Source organism: Alnus glutinosa, chromosome 14 (genome assembly GCF_958979055.1).
Source record: "Alnus glutinosa chromosome 14, dhAlnGlut1.1, whole genome shotgun sequence".
NCBI classification, from domain to species: Eukaryota; Viridiplantae; Streptophyta; class Magnoliopsida; order Fagales; family Betulaceae; genus Alnus; species Alnus glutinosa.
This window is the reverse complement of record NC_084899.1, coordinates 11274853-11292703: the sequence shown is the minus strand read 5'-3', so window position 1 is coordinate 11292703 and position 17851 is coordinate 11274853. Positions and strand designations below refer to the sequence as shown.

Sequence of the window (17851 nt, the reverse complement as noted above, 5' to 3'; positions counted from 1 at the left end):
TTTAGCATTACACTAATATAGCGATAATTTTGTCAACAGAATGTAGCCAGTATAATTAACATCAAAGAAACGCGAAGACCAGTTCAGCTACCCAAGGGAGCACCTCCAATAGTGGGGATGGTAGTGGGTGACTTTTTTTTTTTTTTTTTTTTTTTCATTTTTTTAAGATTTTACTTTTTTATATTTCAATTTAAAATATTATAAAAAATATTATTTTAAGGTGATTTGACAAAAATGGTGATGCAGCACTAACGAATATAAAAAAAATTGGAGAGAAATCTGACGGAATGACCTCTTTCAAATTTGTGAAAAAGTTAGTGAGCAAAAATTTATTTTTAAAAATGAGGGATTGTTTTCAAAACGCACTTTGACTTATAGGAATATGATACATTTACTCTTAAAAAAAAAAAAAAAAAAAAAAGAAAAGAAAAGAAAAGAAAAGAAGAAGAAAAAGAAAAAGAAAAAGAGAAACATGTGATAGGAGGAGAAAATAATATTATCAAAAAAAAAAAAAAAAAGGGAAGAACCAACCGACTGTAGCAACTTCTTCTATCGTACACATGGATGGTTAGGGTCCTAGGAAGGGCGTTGCAGTACTTGGAGCCATGATCCGTGAGTTGCTTCACTTTTTCTCAGTTGTCATCTAATCTCATACTAGTCTTGCCGAATTTGGGACAAAATGTGGAATAGAGAAATTGTTAGGAGATTGGATTTGAAAAGAGGGATAGGGAAAGGGATATTCGGAAGATGGATGTCGAATCAGGCGTCAAGAAAAAGGTTCGCGGCTGTGTGGGGGAATGGAGACTACGGGAGGCTTGGGCTTGGAGGCTTGGAATCTCAGTGGAGGCCTGCTATCTGCTCTGCGTTCCGCGACCAAAGCCTTAGGGCCATCTCTTGTGGCGGTGCTCACACCCTCTTCTTAACAGGTCCTTCTAACTAAATTCCTGTTGCTCTCTCCCTCTCTCTTTCTTTTTTCTTCTTTTATTCATTGATTTTTTTTTTTAAAAAAAAAAAGTTTGTCGGTTAGGTCAGAGGATCGATTTTTTTCACCTATTGTAATCGCTATGTGCTGCTTAATGGTAATGGTGCGAACTATGTTATAATATAGTATGAACAATTAGAAATGAGAGGTGTTATAATATAGTATTTTGTTGCTAAAATATATATTCAAAGTAACACCATGATGAGCATCAACTTAATGGTTATGGTGCAAATTGCATGCACGGTGTCTTGGTTCCAAGTGGTGGTGGTCTAAACTAGTTTCTTTGAGGAAATTTTAGGAGGGCGAAGTAGGCTATGAGACGGGAGAGGAGACAGGCAAAACCCCTTATTTGGTAGGGAGGAGTGAGGGTAAAGGTTCTGTCATTTCCAATCTGCCCAAAGTTGGGTGGATTGAAGAAGAAAAAGGAAGGGAAGCTTCTCTCTCTCTCTCTCTCTCTGTTTGTAAGAGTGGGGAGGAGTTGTTCAATAACCAATTTAGTGATGCCTTGGTGTTTGGTCCAAATAATACGATTTTTTTTTTTTTTTTTTAATAAATATTGGTTCAAGTAATACAATGCCCCTTGGCATCTAGATTTTTGAGAATCCGATGAAATATCGGAATTGAAATCGCTAGAAATCTAAGGATGGTAATATTTTGTTGGATAAGGAATATGATAGGATTCTCAAGATGCAATTCTTACAGTTACTTTGATTGTCCAGACAACAGGCTAAAATTGGGTATTCCTGGCGTTATTTGCAAGCAGAACTTAGAAAAAGCTTACGACCATGTAAACTAGGAGTTCCTCTCCTATCTCATGGGCCCTCTTGGCTTTGGTTCTAAATGTAGGAGTTGGATGTTTGCTTGTATCTTCATGACTTGCTTCTTTACCAGTTGCAGTTGGTATAGCTAGGAGATTGGAGTGTCTTTGAAGAGACTTTCTTTGAGATGGACAAGAGGTGAGCATAAGTTTTATCTAGTAAAATGGAAGACTATATGCTCCCCAGTTTCTAGAGGAGGGTTGGGAGTTATGAATCTCATGCTGTTCAACAAAGCACTATTTGGAAAGTGACTTTGGAGATTTGTGCGAGAGGAGTATTCTCTCTATGAAGATAGATGATTGTTAAGAAGTATGGGATATAGAGAAGGGGCTGCAGTTCAGAGGAAGTTCGTGGGCCCTATGGGGTGTGCCTTTGGAAGAATATATTAGGAATGATTGGGTGTATTTCTCCAACCTTGTTTCCTTCAAGGTTAGGGATGGATCTTCATTCGCTTTTGGCATGATGTTTGGTGCGGAGTAGTCACTCAAGTCTTCATTCTCAGAAATTTATTCGCTAGCTTGGGACAAAGAGAACTTGGTGTCAGATTATTTGGACTCCTCGGGCACTTCTATCCATTGGAACCCGAGTTTTACCAGGGCCGTCTAGGATTGGGAGTTGAAATCCTTTGACTCTTTCTATAATCTGTTATAATCGAAAACTCATCTAGGGAAGGTGGATAGAATGATGTGGATGCAAGCTAGCAATTGTGGCTTTGAAGTGTAGAGCTTTTATAAATCTTTATAGTTTGGAGAGCCTGGTTCGTTACCTTGAAGAAGTGTTTGGAAGATTAAGGCCCCGCCTAACATTGCTTTCTTTACTTGGACAACAACTTTAGGTAGAATCCTCACGGTTGACAATCTTAGAAGGCGAGGTTTCACCCTTGTAAATCGGTGTTGCCTATGCAAAAAGAATGAGGAGACAACTATCTATATCTTTGAAATGAGAAAAATGGCACAATATAAGCATCAACCTAATGGTTGAGGGTGCAAACTCTTGCCATGAGTTCTTAGGTTCAAGTTGTGGTTTTGACATTATTGGTTACTTGTGTTAATATGTGTCAACTTGGTACTGAGTATTTTTTGGATGGATTTTAGGGGGATGATGGAGCAAGTTGGAATGGAATGGAGTGGAGAGGAGAGAGAACACATCCCCTTATTTGGTAGGGAGGTCAAAAGGTGGGAGAGAAGGGAAAGCTCCTCTCTCTCTCTCTCTCTCTCTCGGTAAGAGTGGGGAAGTTTAGCTGGTCCACGGTTTGTTCCCCTATTTTAGAAGGTGGTTTGGGTATCCGGAATTTGACCTTTAATAAGGCTTTATTAGGGAAGTGGTTGTAGCGTTATGAGCATGAGAGAGAGGCTTTGTGGAGATCAATTGTGGATGCTAAGTATGGTTCTACTTGGGCTGGTTGGTGTTCCTTAGACCCCCCTGGGTCTCACAGAGTAGGGCTTTGGAAGAACATCAGGAAAGGGTGGAGTTTGTTTAGTAGCCATACTAGACTTGTTTTGGGAGATGGGTTCAGGATCAGATTCTGGGATGATGTGTGGTGCGGAGAGATGCCCCTTAAGGAAGCTTTCTCAAGTTTGTATGACATAGCTTGCGACAAGAACTCACTCGTTGCAGTTCATTTGATTCTGGAGAACGGATCTTTTCAGTGGGATGTCAGGTTCATTCGAGCGGCCCACGATTGGGAGGTGGACGTCTTGGCTTCCTTCTTCACCTTATTGTATTCTATTAGATTAGATCGTGATGGGGAAGACAAGCTTTGGTGGTCTCCTTCTTGCAAAGGGAAGTTTGATGTTAGATCTTTCTATTAGATTCTTGCTTTCAAGGAGACAGTTCATTTCCCTTAGAAAAGTATTTGGCGGACCAAGGTTCCTTTAAAAGTGGCATTTTTCGCTTGGGCGGCAGCTTTAGGGAAGATCCTTTCTTTGGACAATCTTAGAAAGAGGCAAGTCATTGTGATTGATAGATATTGTATGTGTAAAAAGAATGGGGAGTCTGTGGATCATCTACTTCTTCATTGTGAGGTCGCTTACGTTCTATGGAATGCCATTTTTAGTCGCTTCAGTTTGTCTTGGGTTATGCCTCGTCGGGTGGTAGATTTATTCGCTTGTTGGTGGGCGGGTGGTAGCTCCCGGAGTGCGGTTGTGTGGAAGATGGCTCCTTGCTGCCTCTTATGGTGCTTGTAGAGGGAACGCAACGATAGACAGTTCAAGGACAAAGAAAGAACCATTGAGGAGCTCATTTTTTTTTTTTTTTGTTCTTTGTACTCTTGGACGGCTGCGTTCCTTGCCCCTTTAGTGATTAGTTATAACGATTTTCTTGTATTGTTTTCCTCTTCTTCTTAATTGTCATTCTTGTATACTCCCTGTGTACTTGATCGCACTTTGCGCTTTTAATGAAATTTCTCTTACTCATAAAAAAAAGAAAGAGTGGGGAAGTTTGAACTAGATAATGATTTTATGATTTTGTTCTCAAAAAGGCTGGCAACCTCCTTGATCCTTTTTGCTCAATGAAACTATATGAGGAAAAGTTGGACTCCTTTTCATGCCTTTTGATTTCCTTCCCTCCATCCCTCTCTGTCTCTCCTAGCAAATATAGTGTTAAGTAGAAGGTTGACACAACAAACTGCTTCCATCTATCTTTAAAGGCATGAGATAATTATCCTGTGGATTACGGTTCAATGCTAATATCTTTTGTTTTCTTTTTTGGAATGGAGTGGTTAAAGTAGCCTGACGCGGTCCTAATAATTGTTCATGATTCTGCAGTCGGTTGGTTCAATTGGTAAGCCAATGGTCTAAATTGTCCGCCGGTTCAATTGGTGAGCCAAATGCTCCAAAATGAGTTTACTGATGTAGGTAAATTGGTCGAGAATGTAGACCAACACGAATCAATCCACTTTGTTTTGGGTTTTAGAACATTGTGCTTAAGGATAATTTCCATTATTGAAATTCCCTATGGATCTATATTTTCATTTTGTACATTGATTTAGATTTAGATTATGTTAGCTTGATTCTTTCTTAAATTACTTCCATAATTTGACTCTTTTTTAATGTTTCTCATATCTCTAATCATGCTCTTTGTTTTTTTTTTTCCTCCTAATTCAATTTGTCTTATTTGGCACAATGTTTATCTTCGAAATAATGATATTTCAATTATTGGTGATGGATTGTGAAGATGGTTAACCGTGTCAGGACAGAGGCTTATAAAATTATCCTCCTTCTTTGACAGAACCTGGGAGCGTTTTTGCCACCGGTCTTAATGATTTTGGACAGCTTGGCATATCAGATAATAAAATTTATACTACTGTATGGTGTCTTTACCTTTTTGCTTAGTTGTTTAACTTTTTGTCTGTTTGGTTTATTAAATTTGCCAAACGACAGTTATTATGAATTGTTCTACACTTACGTTATTATTCTTATAATTCTTTGTTTCAGGTCGTTTTAATCTACTTATAGGATTAGGAAGCATGCGTTGGATGTTGATGAACATCATTATGGATGAATTGAAAGTAAATGTGTGCATAGTCTTGGGACCTGTTGCCGACTTTTAGGGTCAATGATGCATGGAATTGTTTAGTTCAACAGCCCAATCTACTCCCCATATAAGTTAGTTTTATGTTTATGAAATGATATCTTATATGACACTTACTGCATTTAATTGAATGCTGGTTGATCTCAACCGGTGTCAACAAAAATTGGGATAATTTTTAGCTCGTGAAGATTTTAATTGAATAATTTTGAAAAGTCATGAAGTTGAGGTTGATTGCATTTCAGTTCAATCATATCTGTGGTGAGGCATGTCTGGAAGGTTTTAATGAATGATTTTTGTGCTTCTGTGCACATGTGATGTCTTATATGGACTTTATTGGATACTCCTATCATTCTACTTGATTAGGGGTTAAAGCTGTAACTAGTTGTGTAGATAAGTGCATCTAAAAATAGCATATAATCATTCCTAACATGAACATTGTTTAAACTTCTATCAATTTCTTGTAAGTTGTTTCTTTTTTGGAGTGATTGTTGGCTAAACTCTACTAAGAATTTGTCCATAAACCATAGTTGAAGTTTTCAGAGGTAGGCTATGTTTGTTTGGAAAACATAAGTTTGTTTAATCTTGGATGGGATTTCTGCTGAATTTGTTGGAACTTGGAACGGGCATAATTATTGTAAAATGTTTCATTTTACCTTTATTTTTTTAAAAAAATTTAATTTAGGGTAAATTTGTATGTTTATAAATTACCACTTGTCACGCTCAACCTCCTTGAACTTCCATTTTCATTAAAAAAACCCTATTGTTAGTCAAAATTGTTAAGTTAGACGAAATAATCATTTTTAGGCGTAAAAGGATGGAAAAACCCGCAGATTAAAAATAAAAAACTTAATAAAAACATAAAAATTAAAAACTAAATAAATAATCATGAACTTCCAAAAAAAAAAACAAGGAAGATTCGTGGGTGGTCATCAAATCACTCCCAAAACGCATAGATGGTGGCAAGGCCACATCCACAATCGTGGGTTTGGAGTGACCCACAACCTTCACTGGTCTGCACTGACCCATGGCCGTCATGGGTCTCTAGCGACCCACGGCTATGTCGTTGGTCCTCTTTTTTTTTTTTTTTTTTTTTCCTTATATATATATATTTTTTCTGAATTTTTCCGTCGAACTGTGCTTAATACTTTATTTTTATGGGTCTCGTCTCATCATAGTCTGAGTAGTGTTACTTTTGCAATGTTTTTAATTTCATGCTCTTCTGTTTTCTACTTTTAGGGGTACTTTTGCATATTTCCTGTGTATTAGAATTGTGCCCCTCTGCGCTTTTTTAATGAAATAACATTATTTATCAAAAAGAAAATTATTTGAATTATCATTTTTTTTTTTACTTTTTTTTTGTTATTTTAATTTTCCTTCTTTTTGTTTTTTTATAATTTTCTATTTTTTCCATTTTTATTTCTGTTGTATTTTTAAACTTGAAGGGTGTTTAAGTAAATTTCGTCATATGGTTCGAAACAATCTCCTCTTTTGTATTTTTAAACTTGAAGGTTATTGAAGTAAATTTCGTCGTATGATTCAAAACAATCTCCGAGAGCATGGTTTCAACGGTCTTTCGGAGCTATATAGAGATTTGATTGCAAAGTCCTACTAATCATATATTTTTTATCAAACGTTCTTATTGAGGAAAGGTAACGGCTTTTATTGTGTATATAGATGGTATTGTAGTAACAGGAAATGATGATGATGCGATACAAAACTTATAAAATTATCATGCAAATGAATTTGAAATAAAAAGACTTGTGTAGTTTGAAGTGTTTTCTGGGAAAAAATTGAGGTACAAAGTTAAAACATGGTATATATATCTCCCAATGACAATATATCCTTGATCTTCTCAAAGAAACAAGGATACTCAGATGTAAAACTATTGATAATCCAGTGGAGGTGAATGTTAGGTTGGGTGAAAGTAGTGAGAGTCCTCTGGCAGACAAAGGTAAATACCAACAATTGGTTGGCAGGTTGATTTCTTTGTCCCTTACTCTTCCTAACATTGCGTCGTTTGGGTATGGTCCAGCTAAGGAAGTTTGGCGGTTAATTCTGTTGTGTTTAATGTGGTGTATTTGGAAGGAGTGAAATGCGCGGCACTTTGAAGATGTAGAGACATCGATGGTGGAGATAAGGAAGTGTTTGCTTAATATGTTATATATTTGGATAGCGTCTCATCATAGCGTGAATGTTTTTACTTATTCAGACTTTTTAAATTTATTTTTTGTTCGTTCCTATTAGGGGCACTCTTGATTACTTAAAAAAAAAATAAAAAAAATTGCATATGTTGTTAGTGTAATGAATCAATTTATGCATTGGCCATTTGAGTTTCATATGGAAGTAGTCTATTGGATTCTTTGTGACCTAAAATCCTCACCAAGGGATTGTTGTTTTCTTATCATTATCACTTGAAAATAGAAGCCTATATAGATGCAGATTGGGTTGGATCTATTATGGATTGACAGTTCACGTTAGGATATTATAGTGAGTACACATTTTTCTGGAGGTATTTGGTTAGTTGGCATAGCAAGAAACATTCAGTTGTTGATAGATTTAGTACGGAAGCAGAATTTAGAGCCAAGACTCATGGAGTGTGAAATGTTATGGTTGAAGATATTATTGAAAGAACTTGGGTATGATTCCAAAGATTCCGTGAGACTGTATTGTGACAACAAAGATGTGATTAATGTTGCTCACAATCCAGCCCAACATGATCAAACCTAGCATGTTGAAATTGATTGACATTTTATTAAAGAAAAACTACGAGCTAGTATAATTTGCACATTGATGTGAAGACAAGGGAAAAGCTTATTGATGTCCCGACAAAAGGAGTGTCAAGTAGTGCCTTTTATGCAAGGCATGGGAGATATCTTGACTTAACTTGAAGGGGAGTGTTGATGTGCGTATTTTATATTATTTTATTATTAGAATATTGGGGGCGTTTATGTACTTTTAGAATATGTAGGAACTATAAATAAAACATGAGCAGGAGGAGAACCCTAATTCGGACGTTTTCTTCTAATACTCTTCTCTATCTATCTTCTATTCTTTTCTCTCTTTTCTTAGTATACCATTCCAACTAAATATACTTTGTTCTTTTTCGATGAATAAACAATCCATTAATCTATGAAAGAACAAACACAGCACCACATCACCACAACTACTCAAGTTCCCTTTTTAGAAACTGAATATATACACTCACACCGTTGGTTGTTTATGCATTAACCATGTGGGTCAATTTGAGAAGATATACAATGACCAAGAAGGCTCAACTAAAGCTGATATCCATTTTTCTGGGTCTTTTATGAACATGTTGCACATGAACATTTGATTCCTTGATTTACTCGTGGTAAATCAAGGAACAAAATATCAAGCTGGATTCAGGTTGATACTGTTGGAAATAGCCAGGAATAGATAACCCAAGGAACAATGAAACACCAACTATTGTGATGGAACTGTTGCCTGGTTGAAGTACGGAGAGGTGGATCTTCGTGGAGGCTAAAACCTCTGTGTTCTCGATGGTGGAAGGTGCCTCGGCAGTGAGGTTGGAAGAAAGGAGGGGCTTCTCTGGTTTGGTGTTTTTAGGTACCCAGTTTACCGCATGGTTGGTATTAATGGTGGAGGAGTTGATGCGGTTCCCTAGTGATAAAGAGTTTGTCAAGTCCTTTAGGGAGGGTTCAAAGGTTCTCATCGTTCGAAGAGGTGGTAACAAATCCAGCAGGTTCTTGGAGGTGGCGGTTTATGCAGTGGGTAGCCGGAGAGGGCTCTTTTTGATCTCTTAAGCTCATGTAGGGTGGGGCTAGAGCTGTTTTGCCGCTGAGTTGGGTAAGGTGAAATCGTTTTTTGAAGCCCAGTTGGGTTTGGGTTTGGGAAGAAAGTTGGGCTAGGGGTGGGTTTGGGTTCTGCACTTACTGGAAGGCATGGAGCTCTTGGTGAAGTTGATGCACTGTCTTTTGTGGAGGTGCTGAGGTCAGAGGCGAGCTACTCAGTGACGGAGGAGGCATTGACGGTGTGACTAGGGGGCTTGCTAGGAAAGGACCTGTTTGCCGTTGATTATCTGGTGGGTCTGCCTCATTCTGACACTAAGCATATTTCCTTTGCTCGAGGCAAGTTAGCTTGCCATTCTAGTGTTGAAGACGTGGGGGAGGGCAGGTTGATAGGAAAGGGAAAGCTGAAGTCTCTGCTTTGGGCGTGGAAGGGACAACTCGTGAGTTTAAAGACTGAGGTGGATCGGGCTCTGCTGAGTATTCTAGAAGGGTTGGAGAAGTTTGGGCCTGTCCATAAGCCCAACTGTGCTGGGCGTAATTAGGGGGGGGGGGGAGTTATGGGCTCTCAAGCATAAATCTAGGCCCTTGAATAATTCCAAACCCAGTACTGGTCTGGATTTTGAGGTGGAGCTTGGGTCCTTACCGAGTATGGGCTTGGGTTGTGGGGATCCTAGCTCTCCCAATCCGTGTTTTGCTTTGCCATAGTTTTCGCCGAAGGTGGTTCTGGTCCTGACGATAGTGTCTGTTGATGTCCGCCTTGATGGGTCTTCTCCGGCAAGTCTAGAGGGGTGTTACGGACCTAGAGTATGTGATAAGGGCATTATTGAAATTATGTTTATGCCCTCTTTAATAGAATAATTAGGTTAGGTTTTTAAATAAGGTAAGAGCCGTAGTTATTATTATTATTAGGTAAATAAGGAGTATTGCTCATAAAGCAATATCTCCAATAGGAAAATAAGGGATTTGTCTCCCTTTATAATTAATATTTATTATTTAGGATTTGTAATATTTATTTAATTATCATCCCGTAATTCTAGCTTTGTAACCCTATAAATAGGGGTATTGAAGCATGAATAAGATATCAAGAAGAAAATATTATTCAACTCTTGTGGTTGTTTAGGAGTTTCTAGGGTTTCTCAAATAACCCTAACCTTAGGAGGCCCAGGGTACCTCGAATACCCTACTATCCCTGGCATTTCCCCATCCAAATCACCATCTTCCATCCCTGTTACGGAAGACCGTAACAACTTGGTATTAGAGCCTCGTTGCGACATGGCGGACCAAAGATTAGAGCGTATAGCGAGCAAGTTGAGTTCTCTCAACGCCGACTGGCAGCTTATGGAGGAAAGACTTATTAAAAGAATGGAGGAGATGATGGCTGCCCTCTCCATCCAGGTCCAACAACCCCGTGCAGAAGACCCATCCCACCACACAAGCTCTTCACAGGTAATATCACTCTCACCCTCACTCTTAGAAAATTTACCCGAACAACAACCCACCAAAGAAACACCAACCCCACCGCCAAGCAAAGACCCAGAATCCATCACCGTTCAAACACACATGTCCCCACTCAGTTCCCCTCCAAAACTCCCCCCTAGCTTACCCATCAATATGTCAAACCATAACCCACAGTACCAACCCCATAAACCTTCAAGCCCAACCACTCCCACTGTTGCAAGCCCTCAAACCCGCCACAAACCACATCTGTTAGCCACACCATCAATCCAAATATCCACCACACCATCAATCCAAATACGGCCTCACCACCACAGATCAAACCATCACCACCCAAAATCCCACCCAAAACACTAAGAAAAACCTCCTCCCGGCCAAAACCCAACAATCACGATGCAAACCCACATGGCCGTCTCCGATGTGGTGCAAGAGAAAGAAAGAACCGAGCCTTTGATTGGCTCAGAGGAAGGAAAAAGGCGAGGTACAAACCTCCGAACCTCCATCTCAGCCCGGGTCTTTCCGTCCAAAACATGCAGTTTCCTTTTAGAGAGATGGACAGAGGAGCACGTTCAGGCTTGACGGGCAGAGGAAGAACAGAGATTGGGTCCAAATTTCTGGATTTTCTATTGAAGGAGATGGGAATCCAAAATCTGCTACTGGAAAAAAGATTACAGAGTATTATGGCAATATCCGAGATTTCCAAATAATACCCTGAAATTTTTTAGTGCTGTTGACTCCCTGAAGAATCTTGTTGTCATACTGCACAAATGGAGTTGGAAATATAGACGCAAGAGGCGTGACCAGCTTCTGCTATGACGCGGGTTCAAGGAAGCTGAAGAATTGGCTTGTCGGCAGAAGACGTTGGAAAAAAAAAATATAATATTGGGTGGAGCACTGGTTCGTTGGTTGCTTGGGAAAGATGAATTGCAGGAAAAAAAAAAAAAAGAAAAAAAAAAAGAAAAGAAAAGGGGAGTGCTTGGGTGAAGTGTGCAAGCCAAATGCTTGGGTGAAAAGTTGTGCAAAATTAATGGAGGGTAGCTGAGATATGAGTTTAAAAAAAAAAAAAAAAAAAAAAGAGCAACGTGTTACGGCAGGAACATGTGGGTCTTCAATGCAGGTAGTTTATTTTGCCTTCTTCAAGAGATTGACACTCCACGTCAGCTGCAGTAGAGACATATTTGTAGGACCTTGAGGACAAGGTCCATTTGAAGAGGGTAGGAGTGTTACGGACCTAGAGTATGTGATAAGGGCATTATTGAAATTATGTTTATGCCCTCTTTAATAGAATAATTAGGTTAGGTTTTTAAATAAGGTAAGAGCCGTAGATTATTATTATTATTAGGTAAATAAGGAGTATTGCTCATAAAGCAATATCTCCAATAGGAAAATAAGGGATTTGTCTCCCTTTATAATTAATATTTATTATTTAGGATTTGTAATATTTATTTAATTATCGTTCAGTAATTCTAGCTTTGTAACCCTATTAATAAGGGTATTGAAGAATGAATAAAACAAGTAGAAAAATATTATTCAACTCTTGTGGTTGTTTAGGAGTTTCTAGGGTTTCTCGAATAACCCTAACCTTAGGAGGCCCAGGGTACCTCGAATACCCTACTGTCCCTGACACTTCCCCATCCAAATCACCATCTTCCATCCCTGTTACGGAAGACCGTAACAAGGGGGCTGGTGGCCCTGTTCAATTTTTGTCGTGTGTTTAGCCCGTAGTTCAGACATCGCAAGAGGTCGTTCTCGTCCCAGTGACAGGAGTCTTGACGTTCGGTAGTCTGGGTCTTCTCTTATGAGGACAGATATCGCCGGTGGTCCTTCCTAGCTTTTGCCGAATGCTAAGCTGGGAGCCCAGATCCTGCCAGAGGGTGTCCTCGTCACTACGATTGCCAGTGTTGATGTTCGGTAGGTTGGGTCTCCTTCGGCAAGGTTTGGTATAGCTGGTGGTCCTATAGCCCTATCCTTTCTGGCTATGGGCTCCTCCTTGGGTGTTTCTCGGGTCACTGGGTATGTTTCCTTCAATGATTTTTGAGCAGAGTTGGAGTCCTATTGGACCTCTGTGGTGCCTTATAGCGGGGATAAGCTGGGTTCGCAAGAAAAGGTGGGGTATGCTACTCTTGCTCCCTTCAACGTGTCCTCTGGGTCTCAATAGGGTGATCAAATTCTTGAAGAGGGAGGTAGAGTTGGTACTTTGGGTCTTGGGGATGAGATTGATGGGGATGGAGAAGGTGACCTGTTTTCTCCTTTGGGTACTTATTCTCCACGTTCGGTGGGTAAATTGGGACGCTTCGATTGGGTTGTGCAGTGTGCGAAGGCGATTTATCCCATTGTGGGGATCTCATGTGAGGGACATAAGGATTAGCTTTTGGCCCTCTTGACCTTTCTTGAAGAGGAATGCCGGCCTGAGGCGATAGCTGATCCTCTCCAATCATGGTTAGATAACTAGAAGGGAGCTTAAGAATTTGGAGTGCTCAGTTAATTACGATACTACAGGTGAGTGCTCTAGTCGTGGTAAAGGCAAGGTTCACGGCCTATGTTCTTATGAAGCCAAAGATTCTTTTCTGGAATGTGAGAGGGTTGAACAAGGGGACTAAATGTTTGAGTGTCAAAAATTTGCCCAAAGATTGGAAGGTGGACATTGTTTGCCTTCAAGAAACCAAGCTTGATGCTATGTCGCGTAGTATTATGCGATGTTTATGGGGTTGTAGTCATGTGGACTGGTGTTGTTTGGATTCCAGCGGGGTTTCAAAGGGTATCCTGATCATTTGGGATAAAAGGGTGGTGGAGAAGGTTGTTTCGTGTGTGGGGGTCTACTCCCTATCTATTTCCTTCAGGAACGTTGTTGATCATTCCACCTGGGCCTTTGCAAGTGTTTATGGCTCTAATTCTGATAGGGATAGAGGCCTTTTATGGGATGAACTGGCTGGCTTGCTCAGTTGGTGGAACCTCTACTGGTGTATTGGGGGTGGATTTTAGTGTCACTTGCTTTCCCAGTGAAAGGTCGGGTGCGGCTCGTTTATGTTCTGTGATAATGGAGTTCTCTAACTTTATTTCTGATCAAAGTCTGATGGACCTTCATCTTGTTGGTGGTGCCTATACATGGTCGATTCCACATGATCCCCCTATTTGGTCTAGGATTGATAGATTCCTTATTTCTCCGGAATGGGAAGCTTTTTTTTTTTTTTTTTCTTTTTTTTTTTCTTCGGGTGTTTCCTAGAAAAGGCTCCCCCACCTTTGTTCAAATAATTTCCTCATCCTTCTTGACTGTAGCAATGTTCTAACGGGGAGTAGGTCCTTCAAATTTGAAAACATGTGGCTAAAGGTGGATAGTTTTGTGGGCTTGGTGAAACAGTTGTGGGATTTTTGCCATTTCCAAGGTACGCCAAGTTTTGTCTTAGCGTGCAAGCTTAAGGCTTTGAAATTTGATTTGAAGAAATGGAATGAGGAGGTGTTTTGCAATGTCGAAAGGAAAAGGAGGAATCTTTTAGAAGAATTACGGGTTTTTTATGTCATTGAAGAAGGGAGGGCCTTAGGCGCGAAGGAGAAAGCAAAGAAGGCAGAAGTTGTCAGGGAGTTAGAAAGTTCTAGTCTCATGGAGGAGGCGAGTTGGAGGCAGAAATCAAGGGTGTTGTGTTTAAAGGTGGGGGATAAGTGCACTAAATTTTTTCATACCATTGCAAACTCTAATAGAAGGTATAACCTTGTAGACTCTTTATTGATTGGCGGTAGACTCTCTACCAATTAGGCAAAGATCAGTGAGCACATTGGCCAGTTTTGCCCAAAGTTATTTACCGAACAGTGTAGTTGGAGGCCGTTGGTGGATGATCTTTCCTTTGACCCCATTTTGGAGTTTGAGGCTTGTTCGTTGGAGAGAGATTTTTGAGAGGAGGAGAGGAAGGTTGTGAAAGCAATAGTTGATGACAAGGCACTGGGCTCTAACGGTTTCTCTATGGCGTTCTTCCAAGCTTGTTGGGATGTGCTGAGAGCTGATATTATGAAGGTTTTTAGTGATTTCCATGCTAGAGGTAAGTTTGAGAAGAATTTCAATGTTTCGTTTATTTCGCTTATTATGAAGATTCTCGGTGCTATCAACCTCAAGGACTTCCGCCCGATTAGTCTTGTGGGGGGTATCTACAAAATTATTGCTAAGATCTTAGCTAACAGGCTTAGGATGGTAATGGAGAAGATCATCTCTAAATCCTAGAGTGCCTTCATTAGAGGCAGGCTGATTCTTGATCCGGTTCTTATTGCCAATGAATGGCTTGATAGTAGGCTCAGATCTGGCGAGCCGAGTGCCGTTTGTAAAATGGATTTGGAGAAAGCGTATAACCATGTGAGTTGGGATTTTATGTTGTATATGTTGAGGCAGTGTAGCTTTGGAGGAAAATAGTGCTCGTGGATAGCCCATTGTATTTTCTTAGTGCGCTTTTCGATCTTGGTTAACGACACTCCTACAGGCTTCTTTCGTATCTCTCATTGGTTGAGGCAAGGGGATCCCTTATCCCCCCTATTGTTTGTTTTTGTGATGGAGGCTCTCGGTAGAATGATATCTGCTGCGGTTAGTGGGGGGTTGCTGGATGGTTTCTCAGTGGGCAATACTTCCTTCTCCCATCTTCTGTTTGCGGATTATACTTTGATTTTTTGTGATGCTCTTCCTGCTCATTTGCGTCATATGCAAGACTTATTCCTGTGCTTTGAAGCTACGTCAAGTTCAAAGGTGAATTTGGCCAAGACAGAATTGGTTTCTATGGGGAATGTTACTCAGGTGGGAAGGTTGGCCCGAATCCTTGGGTGTGGGGATAAGGCGGATGGCGGTAGGAAATATTGGTTGGCCAGTTGGAAAATGATGTATTTGTCTATGGGTGGCAAGGTTACTCTCATCAAGAGTACTCTTGCAAATATGCCTATGTATTACATGTCTCTATTTCCTCTTCCGACGAGTGTTACTAACCATATTGAGAAGATCCAGCGAGATTTCTTGTGGAGTGGGTTAGGTGAAGAGTTCAAATATCACCTAGTGAGGTCTTTTTTTTTTTTTTTTTTTTTTAAGTAAGAAAGTTTTATTAAAAAAGTGTAAAACACCTCTTAGTACACAGAAAGTATATACAGAAACAGCTAAAGCTGCCCACAAAAAGAAAAAAGAACCCAACAAACCCTCAAACCTGAACCGTCAAGAAGCAATCCCTGCTACCACACGTGAGCCTTCCCTTTCCTATGCCGAGTGGACGCACTTGCATCCCCGTAGTTGATGGAGCTTACCAAATTCAAAATCTCTCTCTTGCCTTTGGACTTTGGGCGCTCAACCTTAACTTCTCGTAGAAAGTCCTCTTCAAAGGCATCCAGAATCGCCAAGGACGGATCCTCATCCTCAACACTATCCACCTCCCAATCCAATGCCATGCTTCGAGGAAGAACACCCAAAGGGTAAGGGGAATCTTCAGCCTTTCCATCCCAAATCTCATCACCCTGCTCCCACACAACTACCTCCCCAGACGGATCAAAACCTAATGACCACTTCTGAGATTGTGCCAAACCATTCATCTTGAATTCATTGCCCTTAGGTGAGGGAGGGTTGGGTATTAGGAATTTGATGGTGTTTAATTGTGCTCTCTTAGGTAAATGGTTGTGACACTATGGGCTTAAGGGAAAGGCTTGGTAGAGAGTAGCGGTCGACTCTAAATTTGGTAGTTTATGGGGAGGGTGGTGCTCTCTTGATCATGCTGGAGCCTTTGGGGTAGGATTGTGTAAGAATATTAGGAAAGGGTGGGAAAAACTTTCTAGCTTTACCAAATTTGAGGTGGGGGGTGATTCCAAGATAAGCTTTTGGCATGACCAAGGGTGTGGGGAAGTAGCTTTGAAGGTTGCTATCCCGGTTTTATGTGGTCTTGCTTGTGTAAAGGACGCCTCTATGGTGGTTAATTTGGAGTTTTTGGGTGGCTCTAATTAGTGGAATGTGAGCTTCACTAAAGCGGCACATAATTGGGAAGTAGATGTCTTTGCCTCTTTTTTGTAGGTGTTGCATTCAATTAGATTGAGAAGAGGATGTGTAGATCAGCTGTAGTGAAATCCTTCCAAAAGTGGATTGTTTAAGGTCAAATCCTTCTATTGCTCTCTGGCTTCTTTTGAAGCTAGTTGCTTCCCTTGGAAGAGTGTTTGGCGGATTCAGGCTTCTTCGAGCGCAGCCCTTTTTGCGTGGTTGGCGGCTTTAGGCAAGACCTTGGATAATCTTAGGAGGCAGCACGTCGTCGTGATGGACAGATGTTGCATGTGCAAGAGGAATGAGGAGTCTGTGGACCAACTTTTTTATTGCGATGTGGCTTCCACTATTTAGTGTGTTTTTTTCCACTCTTTTTGAGATGTTCTGGGTTATGCCTAGACGTGTTATTGATCTATATGACTGTTGGTGGTCCTGTGGCAGGCCAAGGAGGGTTTTGGTTGGAAAAAATGGTGCCTTCGTGCCTCTTTTGGTGTTTATGGAGAGAAAGGAATGATAGAAACTTTGAGGACTGGGAGAAGACTATAGGGGAAATTATTTCTTTGTTCTTTGAAACTTTGTATCTTTGGACAGTAGCGTTTGTGTCCCCTCTATCGATTAGTTTTAGTGACTTTCTTGCTTGTTTTGCTCTTTCTAGTTAGGTGGAACTGCTTGGTAACCCCCCCCCCCCCCCCCCCCCCCCCCTTCTTTTTTTCCCAGGCAAGTATATTTTAAATTCTTAATTAAAGTGACGCATGGTTGGAGAATGTTAAGAAGATCTCAAATCAAATGGTCAAATTTTCAGCACCAATGAGTAACTTGGACACAATTAGCATAATTTGGTTGCTGTCCTAATAAATTTAGATCTTGGATCTGAAATGTGGAACCCTTACAGTTTCAAAACTTTAATCCTAGTGATTCCAACATTTTCTTTTGATCCTTTTTTCTCCCAGTTTAAAACGCATGACATAGAGAAGTAACATGAAATCATTATGGATAATGAAGTTCTTCAGCGAAAGAGGTTAGAATTATTGTAAGTCTAACTATAGACTACCTTAGAGCATCCTATCTACTAATTTAGCTACTAATATAAGTTGCAAATGAGCCTATCACTATTTTACTATGTTCCATGTAAAACCAATCTCACATCCTCTTTTTGTCTACCATTACAATCTGCAATCTAGGTAGCTTAGTTTTACAGTATGGATGACTGGTTATTATTGCCACACCCTAATATGCTCAAAAGTTGCTTATTGCGCTTGGAAACTAGTTTAAAATCTTATTTTGGATTTAGCTCAAGTAGAAAATCTATCTC

The 17851-nt window shown here is 40.1% G+C and overlaps 1 protein-coding gene across 4 annotated transcripts in view; it reads left to right on the top strand.

The window, feature by feature from the left end:
• The first annotated feature begins 507 nt into the window (after positions 1–507).
• Positions 508–17851, top strand: part of LOC133857956 (ultraviolet-B receptor UVR8) — a 33150-nt gene continuing 15806 nt past the window's right edge. For all 4 annotated transcript variants that reach the window (XR_009898402.1, XM_062293351.1, XM_062293350.1 and 1 more), the window contains exons 1-2: positions 508–926; positions 5029–5105. Coding sequence is in view for 3 of the 4 variants with exons in the window: in XM_062293351.1 (XP_062149335.1) it covers positions 680–926; positions 5029–5105 (324 nt within the window). In the remaining variant the exon portion in view is untranslated. The remainder of the gene's footprint in view (positions 927–5028; positions 5106–17851) is intronic.